The 25,575-nt window shown below is 41.6% G+C and overlaps 1 protein-coding gene across 1 annotated transcript in view; it reads left to right on the forward strand.

Annotated features, from left to right (window-relative positions):
• LOC134535430 (protein tweety) overlaps nt 1-25,575 on the forward strand; it is a 50,231-nt gene that overhangs the window by 17,376 nt on the left and 7,280 nt on the right. Inside the window, exons 2-10 of the mRNA XM_063374523.1 lie at nt 491-670; nt 1,489-1,649; nt 2,099-2,210; nt 14,406-14,644; nt 15,316-15,411; nt 15,487-15,559; nt 16,964-17,322; nt 20,586-20,687; nt 24,550-24,702. Of these exons, the coding sequence (XP_063230593.1) occupies nt 542-670; nt 1,489-1,649; nt 2,099-2,210; nt 14,406-14,644; nt 15,316-15,411; nt 15,487-15,559; nt 16,964-17,322; nt 20,586-20,687; nt 24,550-24,702 (1,424 nt within the window). The 5' untranslated portion in view covers nt 491-541. The remainder of the gene's footprint in view (nt 1-490; nt 671-1,488; nt 1,650-2,098; nt 2,211-14,405; nt 14,645-15,315; nt 15,412-15,486; nt 15,560-16,963; nt 17,323-20,585; nt 20,688-24,549; nt 24,703-25,575) is intronic.

Raw genomic sequence — 25,575 nt, forward strand, 5'->3', positions numbered from 1 at the left:
CACCCGAGGTCTCGGGTTCGGGAGCCGGGAGGAGCCAGTGATTGCTGGCGGGATTATTTAGTGGATTATGTCATGAGAGTTCGCCAGGCTAGCCATTGCGGTTGTGTGTGTCGTCGGCCCCAGCTTGGTTCATTGGACTCGCGGCGATTATTAATTTATCAACTTCGGGCAGCGAAACAATTTGGCGAGTTTGCCAGAGTTTCCAAATAACCCTGTTTATGTGAACTGTTTTTACCCGGTAAGCATAATTCTTCTCTCGAAGAATTATCTGTTGCTTGTTGTCTATTGTAATTGTATGTTATTCCAGTTTCTCAAGTACTTGCATTTGTGGCTAATATTTTGTCTGCTTCATGGTTGTGACTTATGTTATTGCTTTGTAAATACGCTAAGTCCTGAAGCTGATATGCCTCGTCAAGGGAATTAATTCCCTCACCGCCGTCTCCACGGTCCTCCTACCAGCTGCAGTAGAGGTGTCCGGGGATGGTTCTAGGAGGCGCGAGGTCACAGCCATGCAGAGGAGTCGTGACCTGTGACCTGCAGGATGATCGCCCCGGCCTCCCCGGCCTCCCCACCGCCCCTGGCGCTCATCTTGCACTCCTTCCCGCACCTCAACATCTCGCTTCACCTCGTCAACTCCACCTTCGAGCCTCGCAGCACCGTCTACCTCGAGGTGGGTGTCACTCGACTGCATGTCGCACACGAGCTCACTGGAACCGGTCTGTTTCCATTCTGGCTGTTGGCATGTGTACTGCCGCACTCACTAGCACTGCTTTCCATATCGGTCGCCGGTAATAGTGTTGGTTTTCTGCAGTCCTACATTGCAATCGGCACGACTGTATAGATATTTTGTGTTATCAAAGCTGTACGTAAGCACACACTTTCCATGAAGTGTTATCCATTTTGCTGCCTGGTGTTGCCAGTCTATTCTTTTGGCCATGACTATGATGAAAGTTGCAAAGTGTTAAAAAAGTAATGCTTTGGATTTGTTTGCCTTTCCAACAATGTTAAACACTAGACTACTTGTAAGTGGCAGAGCAGTGCTGCTTCTACCACCTCAGCCTCAGGTTCCAGTGTTGGATTATTTTACCACTGTTCCAGATTTTCGCATCAGTTGCATTCAAAATGTAACAGTGCAACACTAAGTCAACGAAAAGAGCAATTTCTATAAAATATTTGGGTAATTATGTCAGTAAAAAAGTCAAGAATATATAGAAGTACTGAATTGAGATTTACTCAGGACTCTAAGTTGTTCGGAAATACATGGTTTGCATTTATTATTGACATTACGGGCTATTTTATGTGGTGATTTGATTGCAATGAATTCCTAACTTTCCTAATGTGTTTTTTTGGTTAATACAAATGTTTTGTTATCATAGGCCTCTATTAACAAAATGATATTAAATTTTTCCAACATATTTATTGCCGTAGTTAATGGCAAATATGAGGGGGCAGGGAAGGGAGCTGGGACCATGTCTCGTGCACTTGCAGTCGCTGGGCATCCTGGGATCCCTGCCGGCCGCCTGGCTGATCCTCACACTGCTGGTGCTGCTCATATACCTGCTGACGAGATGCTGCGACCACAAGCCACGGCCCAAGCGCAGCATCACCGCTCTCAAGTGGACCCTCGCCATCTTCGCTCTCCTGTGCTGGTGCGTTCTGCCCTCGAGGCGTGGCCTTAGTGGAGCGGTTAATGTGCAACACTTTCCGCCTGTTCTGCACTTGCTCCTAGCTGTAGAGACCAGTTCCAGCATCTGGCATTGAGCTGTAGGCGGGGTTTTGACAAGACAAGTCTTTTGTCATAAAGGTTTTAGGTTTACAGTCGTATTTAGTAAATCAATATTTATTGTTATTAATTAAGGTTTGGACTATTTTCCTGGATTAGATTTTTAAAATTTTATTTTTTTCTTATGACAAAGTTTATTTTTTTGAAATTTTGGCCATTTAATTAGCTCCGAGGCGGGGCTTAGTTATTGTGGCCTTAGTAATGAATACGTTTACTCGCAGTTTATTAGTATCATATTATTACGATTGATAATGTGGGTGGAACTGGGTTCGTAAGGGAGCCAGGCTCGACGGTGTCGCGGTACGGGTGTTGCAGCGCGGCGGTCGGCGCGGGGTTGTACGGCAACGACGACGTGCACAACGGCCTGGAGCAATTCCTGGTCGCCGCGCAGAGCCTCGAGGACCACGTGCAGTCCGTCAGGAACCAGGTGAGTGCCACACAGTGCTGCGAGCCGTCACACAGTTCCTGGTCGCCGCACAGAGCCTCGAGGACCACGTGCAGTCCGTCAGGAACCAGGTGAGTGCCACACAGTGCCGCGAGCCGTCACACAGTTCCTGGTCGCCGCGCAGAGCCTCGAGGACCACGTGCAGTCCGTCAGGAACCAGGTGAGTGCCACACAGTGCTGCGAGCCGTCACACAGTTCCTGGTCGCCGCGCAGAGCCTCGAGGACCACGTGCAGTCCGTCAGGAACCAGGTGAGTGCCACACAGTGCTGCGAGCCGTCACACAGTTCCTGGTCGCCGCGCAGAGCCTCGAGGACCACGTGCAGTCCGTCAGGAACCAGGTGAGTGCCACACAGTGCCGCGAGCCGTCACACAGTTCCTGGTCGCCGCGCAGAGCCTCGAGGACCACGTGCAGTCCGTCAGGAACCAGGTGAGTGCCACACAGTGCTGCGAGCCGTCACACAGTTCCTGGTCGCCGCGCAGAGCCTCGAGGACCACGTGCAGTCCGTCAGGAACCAGGTGAGTGCCACACAGTGCTGCGAGCCGTCACACAGTTCCTGGTCGCCGCGCAGAGCCTCGAGGACCACGTGCAGTCCGTCAGGAACCAGGTGAGTGCCACACAGTGCTGCGAGCCGTCACACAGTTCCTGGTCGCCGCGCAGAGCCTCGAGGACCACGTGCAGTCCGTCAGGAACCAGGTGAGTGCCACACAGTGCTGCGAGCCGTCACACAGTTCCTGGTCGCCGCGCAGAGCCTCGAGGACCACGTGCAGTCCGTCAGGAACCAGGTGAGTGCCACACAGTGCTGCGAGCCGTCACACAGTTCCTGGTCGCCGCGCAGAGCCTCGAGGACCACGTGCAGTCCGTCAGGAACCAGGTGAGTGCCACACAGTGCTGCGAGCCGTCACACAGTTCCTGGTCGCCGCGCAGAGCCTCGAGGACCACGTGCAGTCCGTCAGGAACCAGGTGAGTGCCACACAGTGCTGCGAGCCGTCACACAGTTCCTGGTCGCCGCGCAGAGCCTCGAGGACCACGTGCAGTCCGTCAGGAACCAGGTGAGTGCCACACAGTGCTGCGAGCCGTCACACAGTTCCTGGTCGCCGCGCAGAGCCTCGAGGACCACGTGCAGTCCGTCAGGAACCAGGTGAGTGCCACACAGTGCTGCGAGCAGGCGCCGAGCCGCGACACATTTCCTTTGGATCGCTGGTAGGCCTGCTCGACGTTAGATGAAATCTCCACACACAATCTATTATAAAAATTAACAGGTTTAAGTATGTCTAATTCAATTCAGACACTTAAGGGGTTTAAAGAAATACCCATTTAATAAACCTAATATTTTTTTTATCTATTAAATTGGTTAAGTTTAATTTTGGTAATGTTTAGTAAAAACAATTTTAAATTGATGACATACTATTTTTACAATTTTACAGTTTTAGCACAATTGCCTCATTTCTAAAACATTTTTTTCTACATTGTTAACAAAATACAAACAAATTATTTAATTTTAAATTGACAACATAACAAAAGAACTTGGAACAGTAAAAAGTTCTTCTTTTTTATTGTATCAATGATATGAAAACCTATCATCTAGTCTCTCGCTAAGTACAGCAGTAGGTAGGTTTGGTTCATATGGTAGCACTGGCTCATGGCTCGGGATACAGGGATCCATGGTGGCCATCTTGGATTACATCATTTCCGGTGGCTATCTAGGATGACTGACTCTTGACCTTGGCGGTATCTTGGATTCCGCCATTTTGTTTTTAGAACATTCTGCCATTTTTTTTTTTTTGTGTTTTGTGTGTGCATGTTCTGTGAGGATTGTTAAGGTTTATTTCTAATTGGGTGAGCTATGCCCGCGTGAAGCGCTACTAGCTCGGGATGTCTCGAATAATTTATTTGCTAGGATTCCTAACTATGTCGGGAGACTCTTAGTCCCAACTTATAACTTACCATAATTTTACGGAGACTCTTTTGCTTTGCCAAATAGAGTTTGCTCCGGGGGTTCATTTGTGCTTAGGGGAGGGCGCAAGTGGGAAACGGGAGAGCCCCGAGAAAAACCCACATTTTATTGGGAGAAAAAGTGACCAATTTGGGAATTAGCATTCGGCCTAGTGCCATTTATGGGGCGCATTGATGATGCAGGGAGGACTGGGTGGCCTCATTATGGCACATTCCCTTCATGGCTGCCTCGTTTTGGCATGGGACATTAGCTGCTGCAGGTGGTGTGGCAGCTGGCGGCAGGTGGCAGCACAGTCGCTGCGGCCGGTCGCGCGTGCTCAAACAGGTGGCGCATCAGGCGGTGAGGCCGCGAAGCTCTTGGAGTCCGCGCAGCCATCGCTGTTTTTCTCTGCCGCGTGGGGGGGGGGGGGGGGGGGCACGATTACAGCGCCCTTGCGGGGCCATTTCGTGTCACGCCAGCATCTGTACAGCGAAGGGGCGGCGGGAGTGCTGTACAGACGGGGAGGTCGATGAAGGGGGAAGGGAGGGTCGGCGGGCCACGTCACAGCTCCGCAGAGCGGCCACGTGTTCCGCCTGTCGCCTTCAGAACGATGGATGAGGGGGCAGGGGGGGTTTCCGCTCTTGCATGGGAACAAATGTTTGAACTGCAAAAGAGAAAAGAAAGCTGAATATTGATCATAGAGTGGATAGTATAGATTGTCCCTGCTATAAGAAAGCTCTGGGAAGAGTAATTAATAGAACGGATTATGGATATTGAAAATAAGATCATATTTGGTCAGATTAACCTACAAGGATCGGCAGCTGCAACAAGTGAAATTACGAAATTAGCCACAAAATATGATTTAGACATCGTTCTAATTCAAGAGCCATACTCTTTAAGAGGAGAAATTATTGGCATTCAAGGACAACTTTACTATAAAGGTGACAAACCCAAAGCAGCTATATGTTTTTTTTTTTTTATTTATTTTTATTTTTATTTTATCAATTTGTTACATGCCTACCAACGGCATAAGGCCATGGGTGATAGGCACGATAAACATAAAAAAAATACATAGACAAAACAAATACATGAAACAATATGAATAACATTGAGGACAATACTATAATAACACATACACAAGACAATACAGCAAGCAACTAACAGATAAACAAGAACAAGATTCATAATTCTATAACAACAGTAATGATAATCCAGAACCTGATTATAAAAAAAAAAAATTAAATATGGTAGCATCATTAACCTTAAAAATATTCAAATTAAATTAAGATAAGAAAAATTGTTTTATATTTAAATTATTTTTTGATAGAGAGACATAGCAACCATGTTTATTAAAATTTGTTATAATTCTGTATAATATATCATTTGATTTGCCTAAGGAGCATAATAAAGGTGTCTGTCGACTGTTATAGGTGGGTACTTTAATCCCAGTATTATCTAGAATATAATTGCATTTAGTTTTATTTGTATAACAGTTATAGATAAAAAGGGCATCTAATAGCTCTCTTCTTAGAGTTAAAGATCTGAGAGAGGATAGACTATTAGAATTGTTGGTAATGTTGGTCTTTTGATTAATGATATTGATTAGTTTATTTTGTAATTTATCTAGTTTGTCACTATCTGTTTTTGTGATATTGTTCCAGACCACGGAGGCATACTCAATCTTGGATCTTACTAAAGCTAAATATAAACTAACAATAGAATCTAAATTAGTGGCATTGAAAGTAATATATTTAATCAACGCTAACAATCTATTACATTGCGATCTAAGAGATTCAATATGGTTATGAAAGTACAATTTATTATCAAGTAAGACACCTAAATCTCTAACACAAACTGACTTCAAGATAACATGATTACCAAGTTTATAATCAGAAGCAATGATATGATGTTTTCTGGAGAAGGTTATAGATGTAGTTTTCTCATAATTAAGGTCAACAAGATTTTTTTTACACCAATCGAAAACTGATGAGATGTCATTTTGAAGAAGTTTACAGTCTAGATGAAGAGAAATTTTTCTGTAAATCTTAAGATCATCAGCAAAAAGTAGGCAATTAGAGAATTGTAATACTTTGGTAATGTCATCTATAAAAATGTTAAAGAGAAGAGGGGATAATGTTCCACCCTGGGGTACACCAGAACTAACTATATGTAGATCAGATTTAATATTATTAATTGAAACATAAAAGATTCTATCTAATAAATAGCTATTAAACCACTTTAGATATTTATCGCTTAATCCTATATTTGATAATTTTGTTAGTAAAATACAGTGGTTAACCGTGTCAAAAGCCTTGGCTAAGTCAAAGTAACATGCGTCAACTTGACCCCGCGTTATTACTTCTGAATAAATTGGGTTAACAAAACTAATTAAATTAGTAGTAGTAGATTTCCCCTTTCTAAACCCATGTTGACAGTCGGAGAGTCTATTTTTAAGATTGAATTCAAGATCCCTACATATAATTTTGTCAAATACTTTAGCAAATCCATTTAAAAGTGATATCGGTCTGTAGTTTGCAACATTAAGTTTACTCTTTTTCTTATGTACAGGTATTACCTTTGCAATTTTCCATTTTTTGGGGTAAATTCCGCTATTTATACTAGTATTGAAAATAAAGTTAAGTATAGGGGCCAGAATAACAGCACATCCTTTTATAATAAAATTTGGAATACCATCAGGCCCAGTTGACATAGTGGATTTCAATGATTTAATTCCCCAAAGTACAAGGCTCTCAGATATGGTAGTCATAGGAATAGAGCACTTACTGTTTTCAGAAATTGAGTAATTTAAATTATTTGTAGGTGTTACATAAATGCTAGAAAAATGATGTGCAAAACTGTTAGCAATAAGTACTGGGTCATTGGTAACGTTATCATTGATTTTAAGAGATAATTTCTGTCTGTATCCTTCTTTCATAATTTTTACATAGTGCCAAAAAAATTTTGGATTTTTTTTAACTTTATTGTTAAGATTTTGTAGCCAAAAATTTTTGTCCCGAGAAATGAGACTTTTGGCCTCTCTTCGGTATTGAGAAAATAAATCATAATAATAGGGGTTCATATTTCTTTTGTATAACTTATGGAAATGTTTTTTGGATTTTAATGTTTCTATAAGTTGTTTGGAATACCAATGCGGGTAACTGGATTTTTTATTTATTTTATTCGGGATGTAGTTCTTGATATAATTAATCAAAGTAGTAGTGAGAAAATCAACCATTAGATTAACATCATCAGATTTGTACAGTGTAGACCAGTCATGTTCTTTAATTGCCATAAATAGACTTAAATAATCACCTTTTTTGTAGTCCAGATAAGAAGACGTAGTATTAACATCCCTTGTTAATATATCCATTTTGATATTAATTATGATAGCAGGATGATAAATATCTTCCGTAACAAGAGGATTTAATGATTTGCTGACCAAACAATATTGTAAATTAGAGAAACAAAGATCTAAAAGATGGATGGGCTGCTGAGTATAATTGAATTGAGACAAGCCTAAACCTGTTGTGAAATTGCATATAGCCATAGCTTTGGCTGATAAGCTTCTATAATTTATTCTATCAGACTGAGAATTTAACCAATGTATACCAGGCACATTGAAATCACCCAGTATAATAACGTTATCTAAACAATTTGCAAATTTTTCTTCGAGATCTTCAAAGTAGGACTGGTAGGTTGCCGTAGAAGTATCAGGAGGAATATAAATATTGCCAAGTATTAAGAAGTTGGTATGTGATGTTTTGACCTTAACCCAAATAGATTCAATTTCATGATGCTTAGTTATCTTAATCGAGAAAGCAGAATTGATTTTTTGCTTGTTGATAGCAATTAAAACCCCACCACCTCTATTTTTGTATGTTAATTTTGCATTTCTATCATTTCTAAAAATCAAATATCTATCGTCAAAGTAATGCGAGTCAATACAATTATTATTAAACCAAGTTTCAGTTAAGCAAATGATGTCAAAATTATTAATAGCTAAATTATTATAAAATTCTATTGATTTAGTTCTCAGTCCTCTCACATTTTGGTAAAGAATTTCCCACTCACATAAGTCCAGTATGCGCAACACGGGTTTCAGTGTGCTCCTCCAGGCACCGGAATGTGATCTTGGACAGAAGAATTTAATGCAGAGTTGGTTGTTTCATGGTTATTGATGTTTTTATCAGCTTTCTTGAATATTTGATCCGGGAATAGCTTACCATAAAATGGGCTGATAAGGCAACCGCTCGGCCAGAAAACTGTATTGTGTATCATGTCAAAGTCTTCTTCTAATACTGATACATGGAAAGATGCATAGGTGTCATATTTGGATCGTAGTTTAACGACTTTCAGTTGTGATAGATTAAGATCACTGGTTATATAATCAACAACTTCTTTTTCTTCAACTGATGGGTCAAAACGGGTTACAAATAATGCTTTTGTTTTTTTGAAAGCTGGTTTTGAAACTGTTTTAAGTGATGAGATGTTCCTCATCCCAACTTGTATTTTTGATTTCTTTTTGTTGTCAGACTCAGGCTGGTTTACGTGGCTGCCGTTGGATTTGTTCTTACGTGAATAATGCACGGTGGTAAAACCTTGCTCATCAGTAGTCCGCTTGCTAGGAGAAGTGCTTACTAAGTTGCTTGCATCAGCGTTGCTTGCAACACGGGAAAAGTGCTGACTGGTAACGAGGTCAGCCGCACGTTCAACCGGCGCGGCGACAGATGTTTCAACTTTCTTTTTCTGTTCAATTTTCTTTTGTTCTGTAACTTGACTATAAGTTTTATTGGTTTTCTTTGGCTCAGTTTGAGGATTTTTTTCATTTTTGATCTTGAACACTTCTTCACTTAACTTCACAATCTCATTTCTGGAGTCGTCCAGTAAAGTTTTTAATACCTGATTTTCATTTTTAAGGTCGTCAATTTTAGTATTCATAGATTTAACAAGATCATATAATTCAATAAGTTTGCTCATTTCCATGGAAACGGGTGACATGACTACATTACCAGATGCAGTTGAATCCTTTTGGGATGATGACGTTCTAGAAGGCTTGTTTGAAGTCGCGTCCTCTTCTGGGATAAGTGTTACTTTCAGAGCATTAAGATTAGTCGTATTTACACTCTCAGTTTGAAACTGATTTGGCGCAGTATTCACATTCGTTTTTTTTGTCGGAGACCGGAACATGTTCAAGTTATCTATATGGTCTAATTCACAATTAGTTATTTCAATCGTTGCATCACTATAGGATAGAGAAAATCCCTCAAAATCCGACTGATTGAGTAGTGAGGAATTAATACTGATTATCTCGTTCCACTTAGTAAAGAACAACAAAGATTAGATATAATACCGCGGAGCTCTCACTAAACACGTCCGTCCGCTTGGGACACACGGCCGCTATGGAAGAGAAACGAAAGATATACTAGTATGTTCTTACCTGATCTTGATTGACATTGGAATTTACAAGATATATTTAATTTCCTCATATTTTCAATTCTCTGATGATGTTCAAGAACATGTAAACAAAATAACATCAATAACTGATATTATTGGCAATCAACGGAAAATAATTTGTGCCGACGTCAATGCCAAATCTACCCTGTGGCACAGTACTGAAAATGACAATAAAGGTGAAATAGTCAATGCATTCATAATTGAAAATGATTTAGCAGTAATAAATACTGCTGGTGAAATGGGTACATACCTATCACCAGCCACAAATACAGAATCTAATATTGACATTACCCTATCTGATCGGCGTCTAAGAGGTACTTGAAAATTGGAAGGTACTTGATGAGAGCATTAGCGATCATCGTTTGATCATTTTCCAGTTATGTCTTGGCAAAAGCCAGATACAACTAGTCTCTATTCGTACAAGGTATCTGCACAAAAATATGAATTGGAGCAGATTTGATGATGACTTAAAGAAGGCATGTGACAAATTTAATGAAAATGTACCAGAAGATGTAAACATGCAAGCCGGAAGTGTCACCAACATAATCAAGAATTTATGTGAAAAGCACATGGTAAAGCAAACAAGAAATGTTAAAGGCTTTTCCTGGTGGGATCAGGATCTGGAGAAATGTCGAAAAGAAATCAAGAAAACTAAAAATATGTTAAAGAACAGCAACTCTCCCTTCCACAAAATAATGTTGCTAAATCAATTCAGAGCTAAAAGAAGAAACTACAAAATGATGATAAAACATAGGAAGAAAACATCATGGGAGAAATTAGTCTCTAATAAAGGAAACCAAGATCCATGGGGATTAGTTTATAAAATTTGTGCGAATAAGCTGAAATCTCCAATTGAAACACCTGGTCTAACTATTGATGGTAAACCAGCTAATTCAATTAAAGAAAATTTAAAAACTTTACTGAAGGCTTACTTCCAGATGAAGACCAAGAGATAGATACACCTTTACACAGACTCAAGAGATCAGTTATGAATGAACCACCAGATTTAGATACAGAAGATGAATTCAATATAAAGGAACTGGACAATACTCTTAAGAACCTAAAACCCAAAAAAGCACCTGGTATAGATGATATAACTGTGGAAATTTTATGGAGAGTCTATCCCAGAATGAAATACATTCTTCTGGGTATATACAACTCCTGTTTGAAAAAAGGCAAATTCCCTGATATCTGGAAACATGGACTTCTAAAAATTCTATATAAAGGAAAAGGGAAGGATCCTGGAAAAACAGCCTCATATAGACCACTTACTATGTTACTATGTAAGGTGTTTGAAAGACTGCTTAACAGGAGACTCATTGCTCACTTGGAGAAGGTTAATGGCATTCATCATAAACAATATGCTTTCCGAAAAGGATACAGCACTGAACTAGCAATATGTGATATGAAGTCTCAAGTGGGAAGCTATGAAGAAGAATATGTAATTGGGGTAACTATAGATATATCTGGAGCCTTTGATCACGCCTGGTGGCCCCAAATATTATGGCGATTGAAAACACTACAAGTATCAATCAATATTTACCAAGTTATACTAAACTACTTTGAGAACAGAACGTGTGTATGCTATACTGGCCATATAAAACAACAAAAGACACTTACTCTTGGATGTCCGCAAGGTTCCGTTTTGGGCCCAGTTCTATGGAATGTAATATTTGATGACATGCTCAGACTTGACTTACCAGAAAATAGTAAAATTTTTGGATATGCAGACGATGGATTTCTTTTAGTTCCTGCACCCTCCAAGTACGAATTACAAAATAAAACTGAACAAGCATTAAGACAAATAAAGAAATGGGCTGACACTGCAAAATTAGAAATCTCTGTAGAAAAGATGGAAGCTATTATCCTCAAAGGACACTTGAGTATACATCGACCCCCCATCATAAGATTCTGTGGCAGACCGGTTAAAACAGTATCTACACTCAAATATTTGGGTGTATATATCTCCACAAGAAACTCATATCAAGAACATGTTAAAAGAACATCCATCAAAGCAGCTTCACTGTTTCATAAATTACGCAGCATGGCACCTGCTAATTGGGGACTAAATGCAAGAACTCTCCTTATTATTTTTAAAGGAGTGTATGTCAACATTGTTACTTATGCTGCCAGTACATGGTTTGAACTTGTACAGTTATCTATTGTTCAACGGTACTTAAACTCATCCCAACGCACAGTGTTATTGACAGTAACAAGATCATATAGAACAACGTCTTTAGATGCACTTCATATTACAGCAGGTGTTCTAACAATAGATCTGCAGATTATTGAAAGAGCTAGCTCAGCTCTGGCACAAAGAAATAATGAACTATCACCTAATAAAAAGAAGCAAATTCATGAAGAACAATTAGTGAAATGGCAAGATAGATGGGACCGCAGCGATAAAGGAAGATATACTTATAATATTTTATCATCTGTCAGAGAAAGAATGAAATACAAATGGATCTCTACAGATTACTACAGTTCACAATACTTAAACGGTCACGGAAACTTTAAAGCCAAATTACATCAATTCCATCTTGTGGACTCTCCCTTTTGTGTAACCTGTGGAACAGAAGATACTCCAGAACATGTACTACGCGAATGTGGCAAAATAGAAGATTTAAGAGAGCAATTTCAACAAGAAGTAAGCCACAAAGAAGTAACTATTAGCGATCTTGGAACCATAGTTAAAGATAAAGAAGTGTTCCAAATTTGGAAGAAATATATAAAAATGATTGGACAACGATTAGAAACTTTTGATAGTTGGTTTGCCACGAGAAATTCTCAAGAAGAACAACAAAATCAAAGTGACGATCGTGCCCTACAAGATGGATACGTAACCGAAGAAGATAGCGAAGATGAATCCGAAGAGGATTAAGAAGAAGAGGAATTTAGAAGAGGAACCTTGAACTTTCGAAACCTTGAACTACAAGAAGGACATGAAATCGAAGAAGATTGCGAAGATGAATCTGAAAAGGATTAAGAAGAAGAGGAATTTAGAAGAGGAACTTTAAAACTTCGAAACCCTAAACTGCAAGATGGACATGAAACTGAAGAAGAAAGCAAAGATGAATATGAAGAGGATTAAGAAGAAGAGAAATTTAGAAGAGGAACTTTGGAGTTTTCGAAGTTATTAAGATTATTATTATGTATAATCATAATTATTTAATCATATTCATATTCATATCTATAACTATATAAACAAATATATATTTTATTTTATGTTATGTTATGAATTGAGAAGTCCTATATTTCACTCCTAAGAAGAAAAATAAAGAATTCATTTAAATTTATATTATTTATTTATATGTATATTATTAGTATAGAAGAAAAAGTTAAAACCCAAGAAAAACCCAACACTTATTAGGATAAAGGAAGAACATAATACTTTCTGAATTAAAGAATCTACAAGAATTAATTTCTTCAAGTATACCCCTAGAGGGTTTACATCTTGAAGAGGATCTAGAGAACGAATCTAATTTTCGGCAACATATGGTTGGATAACCAGTGGCGTAGCGTGGGTGGGGCGGAGGGGGCGGCCCGCCCCGGGCGGCAGCCTGCGGGGGCGGGTCGCCGGTGAAGCGGGTTGAGATCTGATCTATGATTCATTCATTACATGTGTCAGACACACTAAAATGTTCCATTTTTATCTAAAATTTTGCGCACCAACTATTTTTTAATATTTATTTAAAAGAAAAACTGCGAAATCACTGACAGAGCTCTTTATAACGTTTGTTTGTTTACATACGAACGGCAACATCGCATCACGCCGCGCCGCCCGGCGCGCGCGAGCCGAGTTGAGCGGCACTCCTTATTATTTTAATTACTCATACAAAATCTTTTGTTTCACGCGTCGGCTCGTGTCGATGCCTCTCTTTCGCACTCATTGAATTTAGTATGGGGGGCGGCAAAATGGGTCTCCCGCCCCAGGCGCCGAGATGGCACGCTACGCCACTGTGGATAACATCTTACGGCGCTGGCGGCGAGGGCCCGGAGATTTTACACACCGGGCCGGTTACCGTTAAACCACTGGACGCGGGGGTGAGGCGGAGGGGGGGAGTCGCTGGCTACGGTGCTCGGAGTGAGTGTTTGCGCTGGTGCCACGGAGTTTGGCGGCGCGCTAAAACCCTCGAGTTCAAAATCAAGGCTGTTGATACAATGTCATCCGAGTCCAGGGCACGCACACACCCTCACCTGCCTGAAGTCAGCCCAGGTGGTGATGGTGGTTCCCACCCCCACTGTGGCAGTGCGGTAGGTGAGGAAAGCTGACTCGCAGTAGGCGGCGGTGGTGACGGAGGTAGTCGACGTCTTGCAGACGCCATCAAGGGAGGCGAAGTCGGCGGTGGTGATCCCGCATGACTCGTGGAGATGATGTCATTGTAACGAAAAGTGTAAAACACAGGAGTGGTGGTGCTGAATAATAATTTCATCGTTTGTTTTTAGTTAAAATTTTATTAAATAATTTTTCTATAAATTTTAATAAATTTATAATTTAATAATTACAGATTTTCAATATGGCAGATATGACATCATATTCACAATGGTGGAATGTTCTTGAAAAAAAAATGGCGGAATACAAGATGACCTCCGCGGATCCCTGGATCCCGAGCCATGAGCCGGTCTTCCCGTACCTACCCACTTGTAGCAATAAAGTTTGGCATATCTCATTGCTATTGCCGGCATATGGCACTGTTTTACTCCAGTCTTTCATTTGTTGCATTAATGTCTTATGTGCCATTAGATAAATTGAAATCAATGGGAGCCTTGTAACGCTTGCGTGCCGCAGACAGACGTGATAGAGGCGACGCTGCAGCAGAAGATCCTGCCGCTGCTGACGGAGCTCGGTGACGTGTTCGACAACCCAGTGGCCAACCAGACGGCGCGTGGCATGCTCCTGGCAGCACTCACGAGTGTGCTGAACAACACTTCGCTGGCTCTCACGTGCACCCGGGACATCAGCCGGCCCATCCACGGCATCAGCTTGGGCGACTTCCTGTCCCTGGTGCAGGCCTCGGAGACCATCAGGTGACTACACCTGCTTCCACTAGCTCCTCGGGCGATCTTCTGTTAACTCTCTATAGCTGTCTTCCACGTGAACACGACTCATTAGCAGGTTCAACAAAGACATCAGCTTGGATGACTTCTAGCTGGTGCGTGCTGTGGAGACCTTGAAACATGGTCTTCAGATAACTGAATAACAAGTTCTGGCTATGACTTGGTCTTAAGTGTGCTGAATACTCAAAATTGGTTCTGATGTGCACAAGGAACATCAGCTGGCTCACCAGGACATCCACTTATCCTAGTTCATTTAGCAGATGCACTGCCCACAAACCATCGGGAGACTGTAGCTACTACCAGCTATTTCCTTTCTGTCTGTTCTTTGCATGTTGCACATGATGACGGCTGAGCTGTGTATGGTGATGCAGTTGGTCTGTCACCATAGCTGGGCAGAACCGGTGATGGAGTTGTAATTGTGTCTGTGCCTTGCAGTTGGCCCAATGAGGTCGAAGTGTTACATGTGTCGAGTATATGGCCTAATCACCATAGCTATGCTAGTGTCGTTTTTTTCCATTTGTGCCTGTACTGTGCAGGTTGTCCGTGCTAAGTGCGGTGATGGTGGTGTATTGTGCGGGAGGCCATTACCGTGGCCATCCTGAGCATGATGATGGTGTTGTAGTTGTGTCTGTGCTGTGCAGGTGGCCTGTCACCATGGCCGTGCTGAGCGTGCTGCTGGTGTTCTGTGTGGTTCTGCTGTTCGGCGTGGCCAGGCACTCGCGCTGCGCTCTCATCACGTGAGTAGCCGCTGCTCTGGGCTAGCACTGCTCTCTCCGCGACGCTCGCTCCTCCAACGCTCCGCCCTGTTGCAGGTTCTCTGTGTTCGGCCTGTTCGCCGTCATCGTCTCGTGGCTGATGGCCTCGCTGTACCTCGCCGCCGCCGTTGTGAGTCCTGCATTCTCTCACTAAACTCTGCCTCCGTTCTTTTCCTCTTGCTACTGTTCAGGTAGCGAAGAGTAATACTGATTCTGTCAATATGTAATGGATACTTCAAGTAGGCATAAAAACATTTTATGGAATGGTCATAACACTTTGGAATTTACGAAATATTTTTAACAATGTACAGTAAAAATTCAGTGTTAAAACTTGTTCCTTCTTATAGGTTAGCTTGAGTCACACATTGAAAATTAAGTTGAAATGCACAGTGCACAAACTTTACCCTTTGTAAGATTCAAAAACCATGCTGAAGGACTGAACAAAAAAACAGTAAACAACAACAGTGTTAAGTCCTTTCTGTTTCTGATAAGGGCACCTACGAAGAGGTTTAGAAAGAAAATAGTTTGGTATTGTGCTTTCATTTTATAACTAAAACCTGACATGGGCTGAACATACGATTTTTACAGCAAAATACATGGACGTGACATAGGAAACATACTCTTAAATGTCAAAATTTAGCAAAATCTCAGACACAGTGTTGTCATTACAGCAAGGCATGTTCGACAATTTATTAGCTGTCAATTTCTAAGAGAATTGTAATTAATTATTAAACCTTACAATATACATATAAAACATATTCCAAAAATCACAAAGTAAATGCGAGAAAAGCCTTTACTCCTTTACTGTAAGCCTGGGAAGGCAATCAATATTTAACACTCTTAGAGCATCAAAATAATGATTCTTGTTTTAGAGAAAAGGGAGACTCCATGAGCATTAAAAAATTGGAAAAGTAACTGAAATCACATTCCTAGTTAAGGGAAATGAAACATATATTACAGGGTTGGGCACCTCGTTCAATGTAGTCACTGGCAATGATCATGCCATAAACTAGATACATACAAGCAAAAGGCTATGAACACTAAGATTACTGCCAAACACAAATTAAAAGAGGCAGCTACAAAACGAAATTATTACTATATTAGACAAAAAAAATTAAGCCTGAGTTACCTGGTAGTGGCACCTAATACCAAAGAAGGAAAATCAAACACTTACAAAGCAGAACCAAAATGAGAAAGAGACAAGGTTCGTATGTCATTGAAAACTGTGGAATACAAACCACGCATGCTCCGAGATGCAAGCAGTCAGCAACAGGGAGATCCCCTCCCTAGTAGGGTCTGGGAAGGAGGGGGGGGGGGGAAATGGTTCAGTGAGAAATACGCACCTGGGTTTTAGACATCCGGAGCGTTCAGAAATACCGGCGCCCTAACACAGGATCATAGTGTATTTACTTACATGCGATCATGGTGGACTTTGCCTCAACTTCAGAATGACTTATAATTAGGGAGCCACTGGAGTTGCTGTGAAGCTGTTGATGAGAGAATGGTAGCAGAGCGTGGTTGATGTGTGGTGCAGGCGGCCGGTGACCTGTGCGTGGCGCCAGACGGCTACCTGCAGCGCCAGGCGGGCTCCGCGCTCCGGGCCGACATCCTCACCTACTACATGCACTGCGACGACTCCCACACGAACCCCTTCAACCAGCGCTGGCTGCAGGGCAAGGGCGCACTGAAGGCCATGGGCAGCAGTCTCGCGGTGGTGTCGCGCCTCGCCCTCAGGCTCTACAACCCCGTCGACCTGAACCCCAAGCTGGACGTGGTGACGACCGAAGTGAAGCACGCGGACGGCCTCATGTCGGCGCTCGCCACGCTGCTCGACTGCAAGGCCTTCCACAAGCAGTACGGGCGGGCCGTGGACAGCGTCTGCGACCTGGGCCTGTGAGTGCCCCCGTAGAGATTCACATCCAGTCATAGGCGTGCGCACGGTAGGTGCCACAGGTGCCTTGGCACCACCGTTAGGGTTAACGTTATTTTGTTTTTTTTTTTTACAAGCAGAAATAATACATACTTACAAAAAACCGTATTTTTTCCAAAAAAAAAATATGTTTTCCAATCGTGTCGAGTTACAGATATGTGCTCATGACACTATCAGTATCGATCGAACCAGCTATACACACGGAAACATGCCAGATGCAATTACTTGTGTTGTACACGTGGGCGGACCCCCTGCTTTAGTCTCGGGGTCTGTGAATGATATGGCTGTTGTATAATCTTGCACCACCACTACTGAAGTCCTGCGCACGCCTATGGATCCAGTATGTGTAGTGAACCGTACCTGACTCCATACACACACGAGACGTGCAAGTATGGTGCACGAGACATGGCTAAGAAGTGTCGAGCTAGAGGTAGGTAGGTTTCCTCACCTGATACTCGCTGAGTGGCAGGCTACATCTTACACCAGTGTGTGTTCTCTGCAGACATAGATCGATGCTCACGATCAACAATCTGATCATGTATTATGGGTAGTTAGTAGCCTTCTCACGAAGATAAATCAGTGCATTCACACACTAATGTTTTTGAACTTTTCGACCATAATCGAAGAACAAACTTTGTGTCTTTGTTATACTAATTTTAATAGTGCATCTTCTTGCAAACTCCTAACTGATCCTAATGGTTCCTTTGCTCTAGCCTTCATATAAAACTGGACTTTACAATTATCCATTGTTTTAATATGATTATACTACAGTAGAACCCCGATTTTGCGAACACGGATTTAACGAAAACAGCGATTTAACGTAAAGGTTTTCAGGAACCATCAAAAAACACCAATTTATTAAAATAATAATATAGATTTCCAAAAGATGAAAGTAAATAGTAATGGAATCTTATTAAAAATTACACTATGTGGTGTCAGTAATAGAATGGAAGTACTATATATTAATATGTGCCTTTGCATCATCTGTCCAAATACGAAAAAATTAAAAAAAATTGTTCAAATTACTTAAAAACTCCGGGTGCTGTAACTGAATTGCGTAGGTGCGTGCCATTGCGCGCGCCTGGATAGATAGACTGTCCGCGACACATGACGTCATGAAGGGTTTATTTGTCCGCATCCCCCTCCACCTTCTCCATCCCTGGCTTGACTCACCACGTTATCTTCCAAATACGCCCGCATAGTAACAGTGCTAGCCAATAATCACACGTTTCCAAATATTCCCTTTTCCATCCTCCAGGTTTTTTCAACTTGTGACCACGTCACACCAATACGCCATTATCATTATTCTCTAGAGGTGTAAAAGTAACGAAAAAAAGTGTCCCCGTATGTAATCTTTACTATTAACAATTAGTACTCGTTACTATCGTATCACGTTATATTACTCGTTACTTCTGATACCGCATAACATGCTATGTTATGTTGCAGCAACGAATCGAGTCGTATTGCGTATGCGTACAGTATGTCGCGTAAATAATAATAAATAGAATATAAACAATTAACAATATTTGATAATTAACCGTTTTTGTTAACCAAGAAACAATTAAATCTCATTAGAGCGGCTTTTTTATACTATCTCTTTTAAGATAAGAACAACAAAACGTGAAAATACGCGATAATAAAAAACATTTTTCTAATTTGTAAACAATACTTTCTTACATTGTATCTGTTCCAATCTCAAACTTTGTCTACACACACAATACCTTTAATAAACAGTAAAAAACTTTGACGACGAATTTCCAAATTATACTTTACTTAATAAACAAACATCGTTCTATGTAACGCAAATTCATCGAATATGCGCGCGCATGCGTAAAACATACGAAAAATGCGAGTAACGAGATGCAGCCGTGTGTAACGTTTCGTTACTCGTTACTAGATGGCGCACCTGTTACTCAGTACCGAATACATACGGTTTGCTACAGCTCTATTATTCTCAGTAAGAGCTTTGTGCGCGGTGTTTTAGTTTTTGGAATATGTTTTTTATAAGTGCTGCGCAGCTCAGCGAACAAAGAGAGTCAGCCGGCGGCTACGCCGCGTCGTAACAGCAGCTGACCGAGTACAATGACCTTTCTCCGCGTACGGCGCGCTATTGACGGAAATTTTCCATGAATTTGCGGCCATTTTTTTTTATTTTTAATTTTTTACTGTGACGCAATGTGTATGTAGCTCGTATTTGTTATAAACGCTGCAGGTTGCGACTGTATTTTAATAAACTTTAACGTATTCCTTACACTTTACATATTTTTAAACTTTTTTTTATTTTATGCCTCATTTTTCACGGTTTCTGAAAATCTGTATGTACGACCGAGGTGTACTTACGAACCGGGGGCCGTACGAGCGAGTTTAAAAGACGTTGAAGATGTAAAGTTGACGAAGTCTGAGATAGCACGGCAGCACAAGATATCAGCGTCGACCCTGTCTACGATATGGAAACGTAGGGACGCGATTATGAGTGCGGGGGTCATTGAAAATCGGTAAATCGGATTTAACGAAACATCGATTTAGAGTAAACATTTTCGGTAACCATAGCACTTCGTTAAATCGGGGTTCTACTGTATTTATTGCACTAATGTCCTTTCTTCCTTTCCCTGGCTGTGTTGAAGTCCATGGGTTTTGCCCGGTTCATCCATTCATATTTATTCCTAATTATAATTATAAATAATTATAGGGTTTTATGGGTTTTATTAAATATTTTCAATATTATTACACAATTATGGCATTTGGGTTTGTAGTGCCATTTTATTTTTTATTAACTGTGAAGTAATACTCAGTTACTGCCTTGAATGAGTGCCACAAGATCCGCCATAAACAAATAGTGGATGAGTGTTAGTTGGACTTGCACTATCGTGCTCACATTTAAAGGAAATAGTCAATCCTAAGACATTGATACAATATATTTAAACTACGAATATTTTCTCTAAAAGTTATAGTAAAGTTTAAATTATCGTCATAGCTTTTAAAATAATCTCTCTAGTGACATAAAAAATACATTTTTTTTCCCTACTGTTAAACTTTTTCAGCTTTATGCAACAAAATATTTAACCATATTCCAAGTGAACTATTGCAAAAGCTTGTGAAATAGTTATAACAAACCTCTCTGAGCTGTTTGATCTTGATCTCGGACAGTGTTGTCAGAGGAAGCGGTGCAGTTCTCGACCTGCCTCGACTGCGTGCGAGCATGGACAGGTGTCGCCGTGTGTCGTAGGTTCGGCCTGAGCTTCATGCTCCTGGCGGCAGTCGCGGCAGGTGTCTTCTTCACGGTGCTCGTCTGGGTCGACTCGCACACCTGGATCTACATCAGGAAGAGGTGTGTGTCACTGCCACTAACCATGCATGTATCACTACATAACAATGTACCCCTCTTGCAAAATACTAATTTTGAAATTAGGAAGATTCTCAGCTACATAATATAAATAATTTAATTTAAAAAAAACTGTAATTCCCCCCCCCCAAAAAAAAAAACAAACAAATTTACTAACATTTGGACTTTTTTTTTTTAAGATTTTAAAGAGAATATTAATTGCATAAAATACTGGAAACAAAAATCATTTCTGATTGAAATCAATAAAGTATGCTTTTGGCCTAAGTGATGTTAATAACCTTGCCTACTAGTAACATTGGGACATTTTTTAAGATGTTTACCAAACCGAAAATACTAGGTCACATACCGTATTTACTCGTGTATAGCGCACCCTCGTGTATAGCGCGCACCACAATTTTTGCAACAAATTCCAAAGAAAAAAAATTAAAATTTTTTTCCCATAAATAAATTTTACTAACATTTTGTGGTACCTGATTATTTAAATTGATGTGTGGTGATGCGTCAGGAAAATACTTAAACTCTGCTGTGTAGACGGAAGATAATGAAGCGCTGTATCGTCACAACTGGTACGTGGAGGGAGGGAGGGAGGGATGCGTGCTACGCTACGTTGCTAAGCTGGCGCGGAGAACTAGATGACTCACCGGTCGCTGCTGGGACGAGGAATGGAGGAAGTGAAGAAAGTGGACAAGGGGGGGGGGGAACTTTTTTTACTAGCTTCTGAGCTGGCTTTCTGTAAAGGGGGGAGGTCTAAAAATAAACAAGAGACCATGATGTGCGAGCTTGCGCGCGCGCGCGTACGTGTGTGTGTGTGTGCTGTGAGCGTGTGCGAGAGACCAGGTTGTGAGAGTGTGTGTGTGTGTGTGTGTGTGTGTGTGTGTGTGAAAGAGAGGCCTTGTTGCTTGTGCGTATGTGTGGGGGCTGGCCAGAAACGGCAGTTAACGACTTCCACTCCTCCCCGCCTCCCCCCCCCCCCCCACACTTTTTTTTTCCGTGTATAGCGCGCATCCTTATATTTTTACTTTACTTGAGGGGAAAAAAGGGCGCGCTATACACGAGTATATACGGTAGTTAGGGTCATACAAAACAATGAAACTAATTATGAGTATTCTAACATGTATTTTTTTAATTTTTAAATGGCGCCACTTAAGTTTAAAAGTTTGTGTACAAGTGTTTGTTGTACTTTTTCCATATGAATTTTGGGTATCTTAATTTGTTGCTATGTAAGAGGTTAACTACCTTACTATGTGTTTAGGGTACAGATACTGACCGTGGGCTCCGCCTTTCAGCAGGGAAGTATGTGCCGCAAATTAGGCATTTCTCTGGACACCATGATTATATATATATATATATATATATATATTACTTTGATCAGTAAAACAAGGATCATAATTTTTTTTTAACTTCTGTATCCTAAAAGGACCTCATAGTTAAAACCTTTGTCTGTTAGTTTGATCACAGCAGCCCGCCGCACTTTCTTCTTCCCAAGCTGTGTTAGCAGCGAGTTTCCTGTTCCCCCGTCTCTGTTCATGCTCCGGCGTGTAATTTCTCCTGTCCGTAGCTCCGGCAGCACGCTCCCGTCTGCGAGTTTCGTCAGAAGTCCGTATCACATTTCGAGCTGCCTGAGCCCGATAGGCCTGGAGTGTCAGTCTGCGCCAGCATTTTCCCCACGCCCCTTCACCACCACTGTTTATCCCTGTGCTTCTCAGAACCCAGATCCAGCCAATGACAGGATCCCCTCCCGTGGGGCATCTACCTTAGCTCTTGTTGGCCCTCGAGTGCAGCGCCCTCCTGCTGGACTGAAGTTAAGCCCCTAACTCTGCTTTGTCCTGCCAGGCAGTGCCATCTTCCAGCGGTATGCTAGACAGTGGAGTCCATGAGCACCACCTAGCAGCTCTGTTGCTGGCCACCAAGCGCCACTGGTCGGGCGATTCTCTTAACCCCCCACCTTCCTCAATGCCCTTTCGGCATATGGGCCTTTGGTATCCACAAATATTTTTCCACCCCGTTTCACATGCTCTCCTAAAACTTTATGCAACATGACAGTCTCCTGGCCTGCCCACATTTACCCCTTCACAGACTACTTTGTTAGTATATTTGATCCCTTTTTATTGGGCCTACGTACTGCCAACATGTGTATGCCTTATCTATTTTCGTTTCCAGGTGGAATGATACTCGAGGCCTGCTATCTCCTCTCGGCTCACGGCGCGATTCTAGAGAGAATATTTTAAATTATTGAGTTTTAAGTTAACCACAGAACTAATCTACTATATGCAAGTTCTACATTCAGTCATAAACATTACACTTACCCATATTAAGAGCAGATGCCAGAAAGGTCATAAATTTACTGTAGTTACAAACAAAGACAGTATGAGTAAAGCGCAATGTCCAAGGGTCCGAGTACTTCACGAACTGTAATATAAACCCACTTGGAAGTGAATCCCGTCCTGTTGTGAGGAAGTCAAGCATGTTACTCCACACGCCTTGTCAGTATCAGTAGCTGAGCCCACCAGTCGCCTCCGTCTGCCGCGTGATGTCCATCAGGTGATGTGCGGTGACTGCGACTACTCCGACGCCAGGATGCTGTAGTCCGTCTTCACCTCGGGTCACCACCACCCGGTGATTCGAGGACGTCCGCTACGTCTTCACACAGCTGCCCTGCCTGAAGTCAGCCGCGGCAACGGCACGCACGGTTCAGCCACTCGTCCGTGACGTTTTTCTCAAACTAAAACTTGGTCACTCCAACCACTCGTTTGCCAAACAGAATGGCTGCCGCTACTGTCTGATCTGTGGGCGTCCTCGTTCGTCAAGTCCGGCTCGTGTGTGTCGTCTCAGGCAATGTTAGCAACGCCTTGTGCCTCCTCCACGCCACTTACACCACACCTGAATAACCACTAGCTGTAACAAACATCAATACTTCATCTTCTTCCCACCACTTCTCACTGTTTGCCACATGACAAAGTTTTTTTTTTAAATGTGGGAGTCGCAGCATTTACCAGAGTCCCTCCAGGCCTGGCTGCCTCCTCGAGCGGCGTTAGTCGTAGGCGGATACGACGGTCGCATACAGGCAGGCCACTTGAGTGGCGATCACATGTTGTCTAGTCTCGATGAAGTTATCTATGGCGCTGGCAGGCCCCCTTATACACCCAAAAAGAGTCAGATAGATCGGGTTCATACTTTGGGTTAACCATTCAGTGATCTGGTTCTCTTCTGGGCTGGTTGGCGATGGTCTCAGCACGAACACTGGACGACCCGAATCGCAGGACCTGGTCCGAGCATGTGCCTCAAGGCAGGTGAGTCACGTGGTGTGGATGGCCTGGATCACGGATCACACTTCACTGAGCAGTGTCCCTTCCAGTCTATTCCACTGATCTCACGCTGAACAACTGGGTTTCAGGTCCCTGTTCACGAGACATGGATCTTTGTTCTCGGAATACGGGTCACTTCCAAAATCAGCATTGCTTCAAATTATGCAAAAAAAGTTTCCACATGTCAAGACACCGAAAACATAACTTCAAAGCTCTAAATTCATTTGGACTCTGAAACAACCATAATTCAAATAGTTTTATGTAATTTTTTTATTTGTCATAAAAACCTTATGGCAAAGGATGTTTTTAATTTTTTTTTTGAACAATTTATTATTTTATGTCATCTTAAGATACCAAAAAAGAAAGTATGTGCAGACCAGTAAAGTCTAGAGAAACAAAGATATAGTTTCTTTTATTTGTAGATCCACTGAAGGTTAGTAATGTTTATCAAGGTAATGTGTAATAGTTGTTATGTGTGTCTGGAGCTCTGAACCCCAGCACGCCCGGTATGCCGGAGGTGAGTGGTGGCTGCTGTGTTGCAGGCGGGACTACCTGCAGGTGGACGAACAGGACCCCTTCCTGCCCCCCTCGGCCGCGTCGCAGGCCATAGCCGCGCGGACCCTGCGCAGCCAAGGGTCGTATGGCAGCACGGGCCTGTTCCGTTCCCACCACACCCCTTCACCTCCTGCCACCCTGTACGTGCATGGCATGCCTTCCACGCATGTTGGTCCTAACTGACCAGCACGCTACTGTCCTCACTTGCTTGCATGTGTTTCCGGCAGGTAAAGTATAGTAGTTGCAGCTACACATTGCCCTTTTTAATGCAAATTCATGTTATTTTTATCAAAAACCATGTCATGTTTTGCTTTTCTTACAATAATTATTTTTTATATTTAAAAACAATAACAATATATCAGGAGTCCACGTTATTTTATGTAATAAGGCGTGTTATCTAATTGAGTGCTACATTTAGTGCATAACCTATATTGCTTGATATTATAAAGTAATATTTCATGAGTTAAAGTTTAATGTCATAACAGTTTGTTGAGGTTTATATGAAACTAATGTCAAGTTTGTTATATTTTTCAACAAGAATTCAAAATATATCAATTTTGATGCAGTTAGTCTTGTTTTATTTAGAAATGGCCACAACATGTGTTTGAATAAGTTGATTTTTATTTCCATGAGGCAGACATGCTATTTGAAAATATTTACATTTAAATATTAGTGTAGTATTCTTAAAATTTTGTTGTGTTTGACCTGTTGTTTTATCTACTATGATATTTGCTTCAAGCATTTATTTTAGGTCTGTTTCTTTTCTGTTTTAACACCTCCATTCCTTTTAGACGTTATTTATCTTGCTGTTGCTATTATTTAATTCGTCGCTACTCTTTCCCATTGGTTCCACTTTGTCATATGCTATGCTAGACGTACGCTTCAGGAAGTAATTAATTTTCTCGCTGTTCCTCCATAACGTTTTGTGAACTTGATATATACACACACATATGTATGTGCTTGTATATGTGAATATATAATCTTTGGATTTGTTGAAATATCAAACATATTAA

This window comes from Bacillus rossius, chromosome 8 (genome assembly GCF_032445375.1).
Source record: "Bacillus rossius redtenbacheri isolate Brsri chromosome 8, Brsri_v3, whole genome shotgun sequence".
In the NCBI taxonomy this organism is placed as follows: domain Eukaryota; kingdom Metazoa; phylum Arthropoda; class Insecta; order Phasmatodea; family Bacillidae; genus Bacillus; species Bacillus rossius.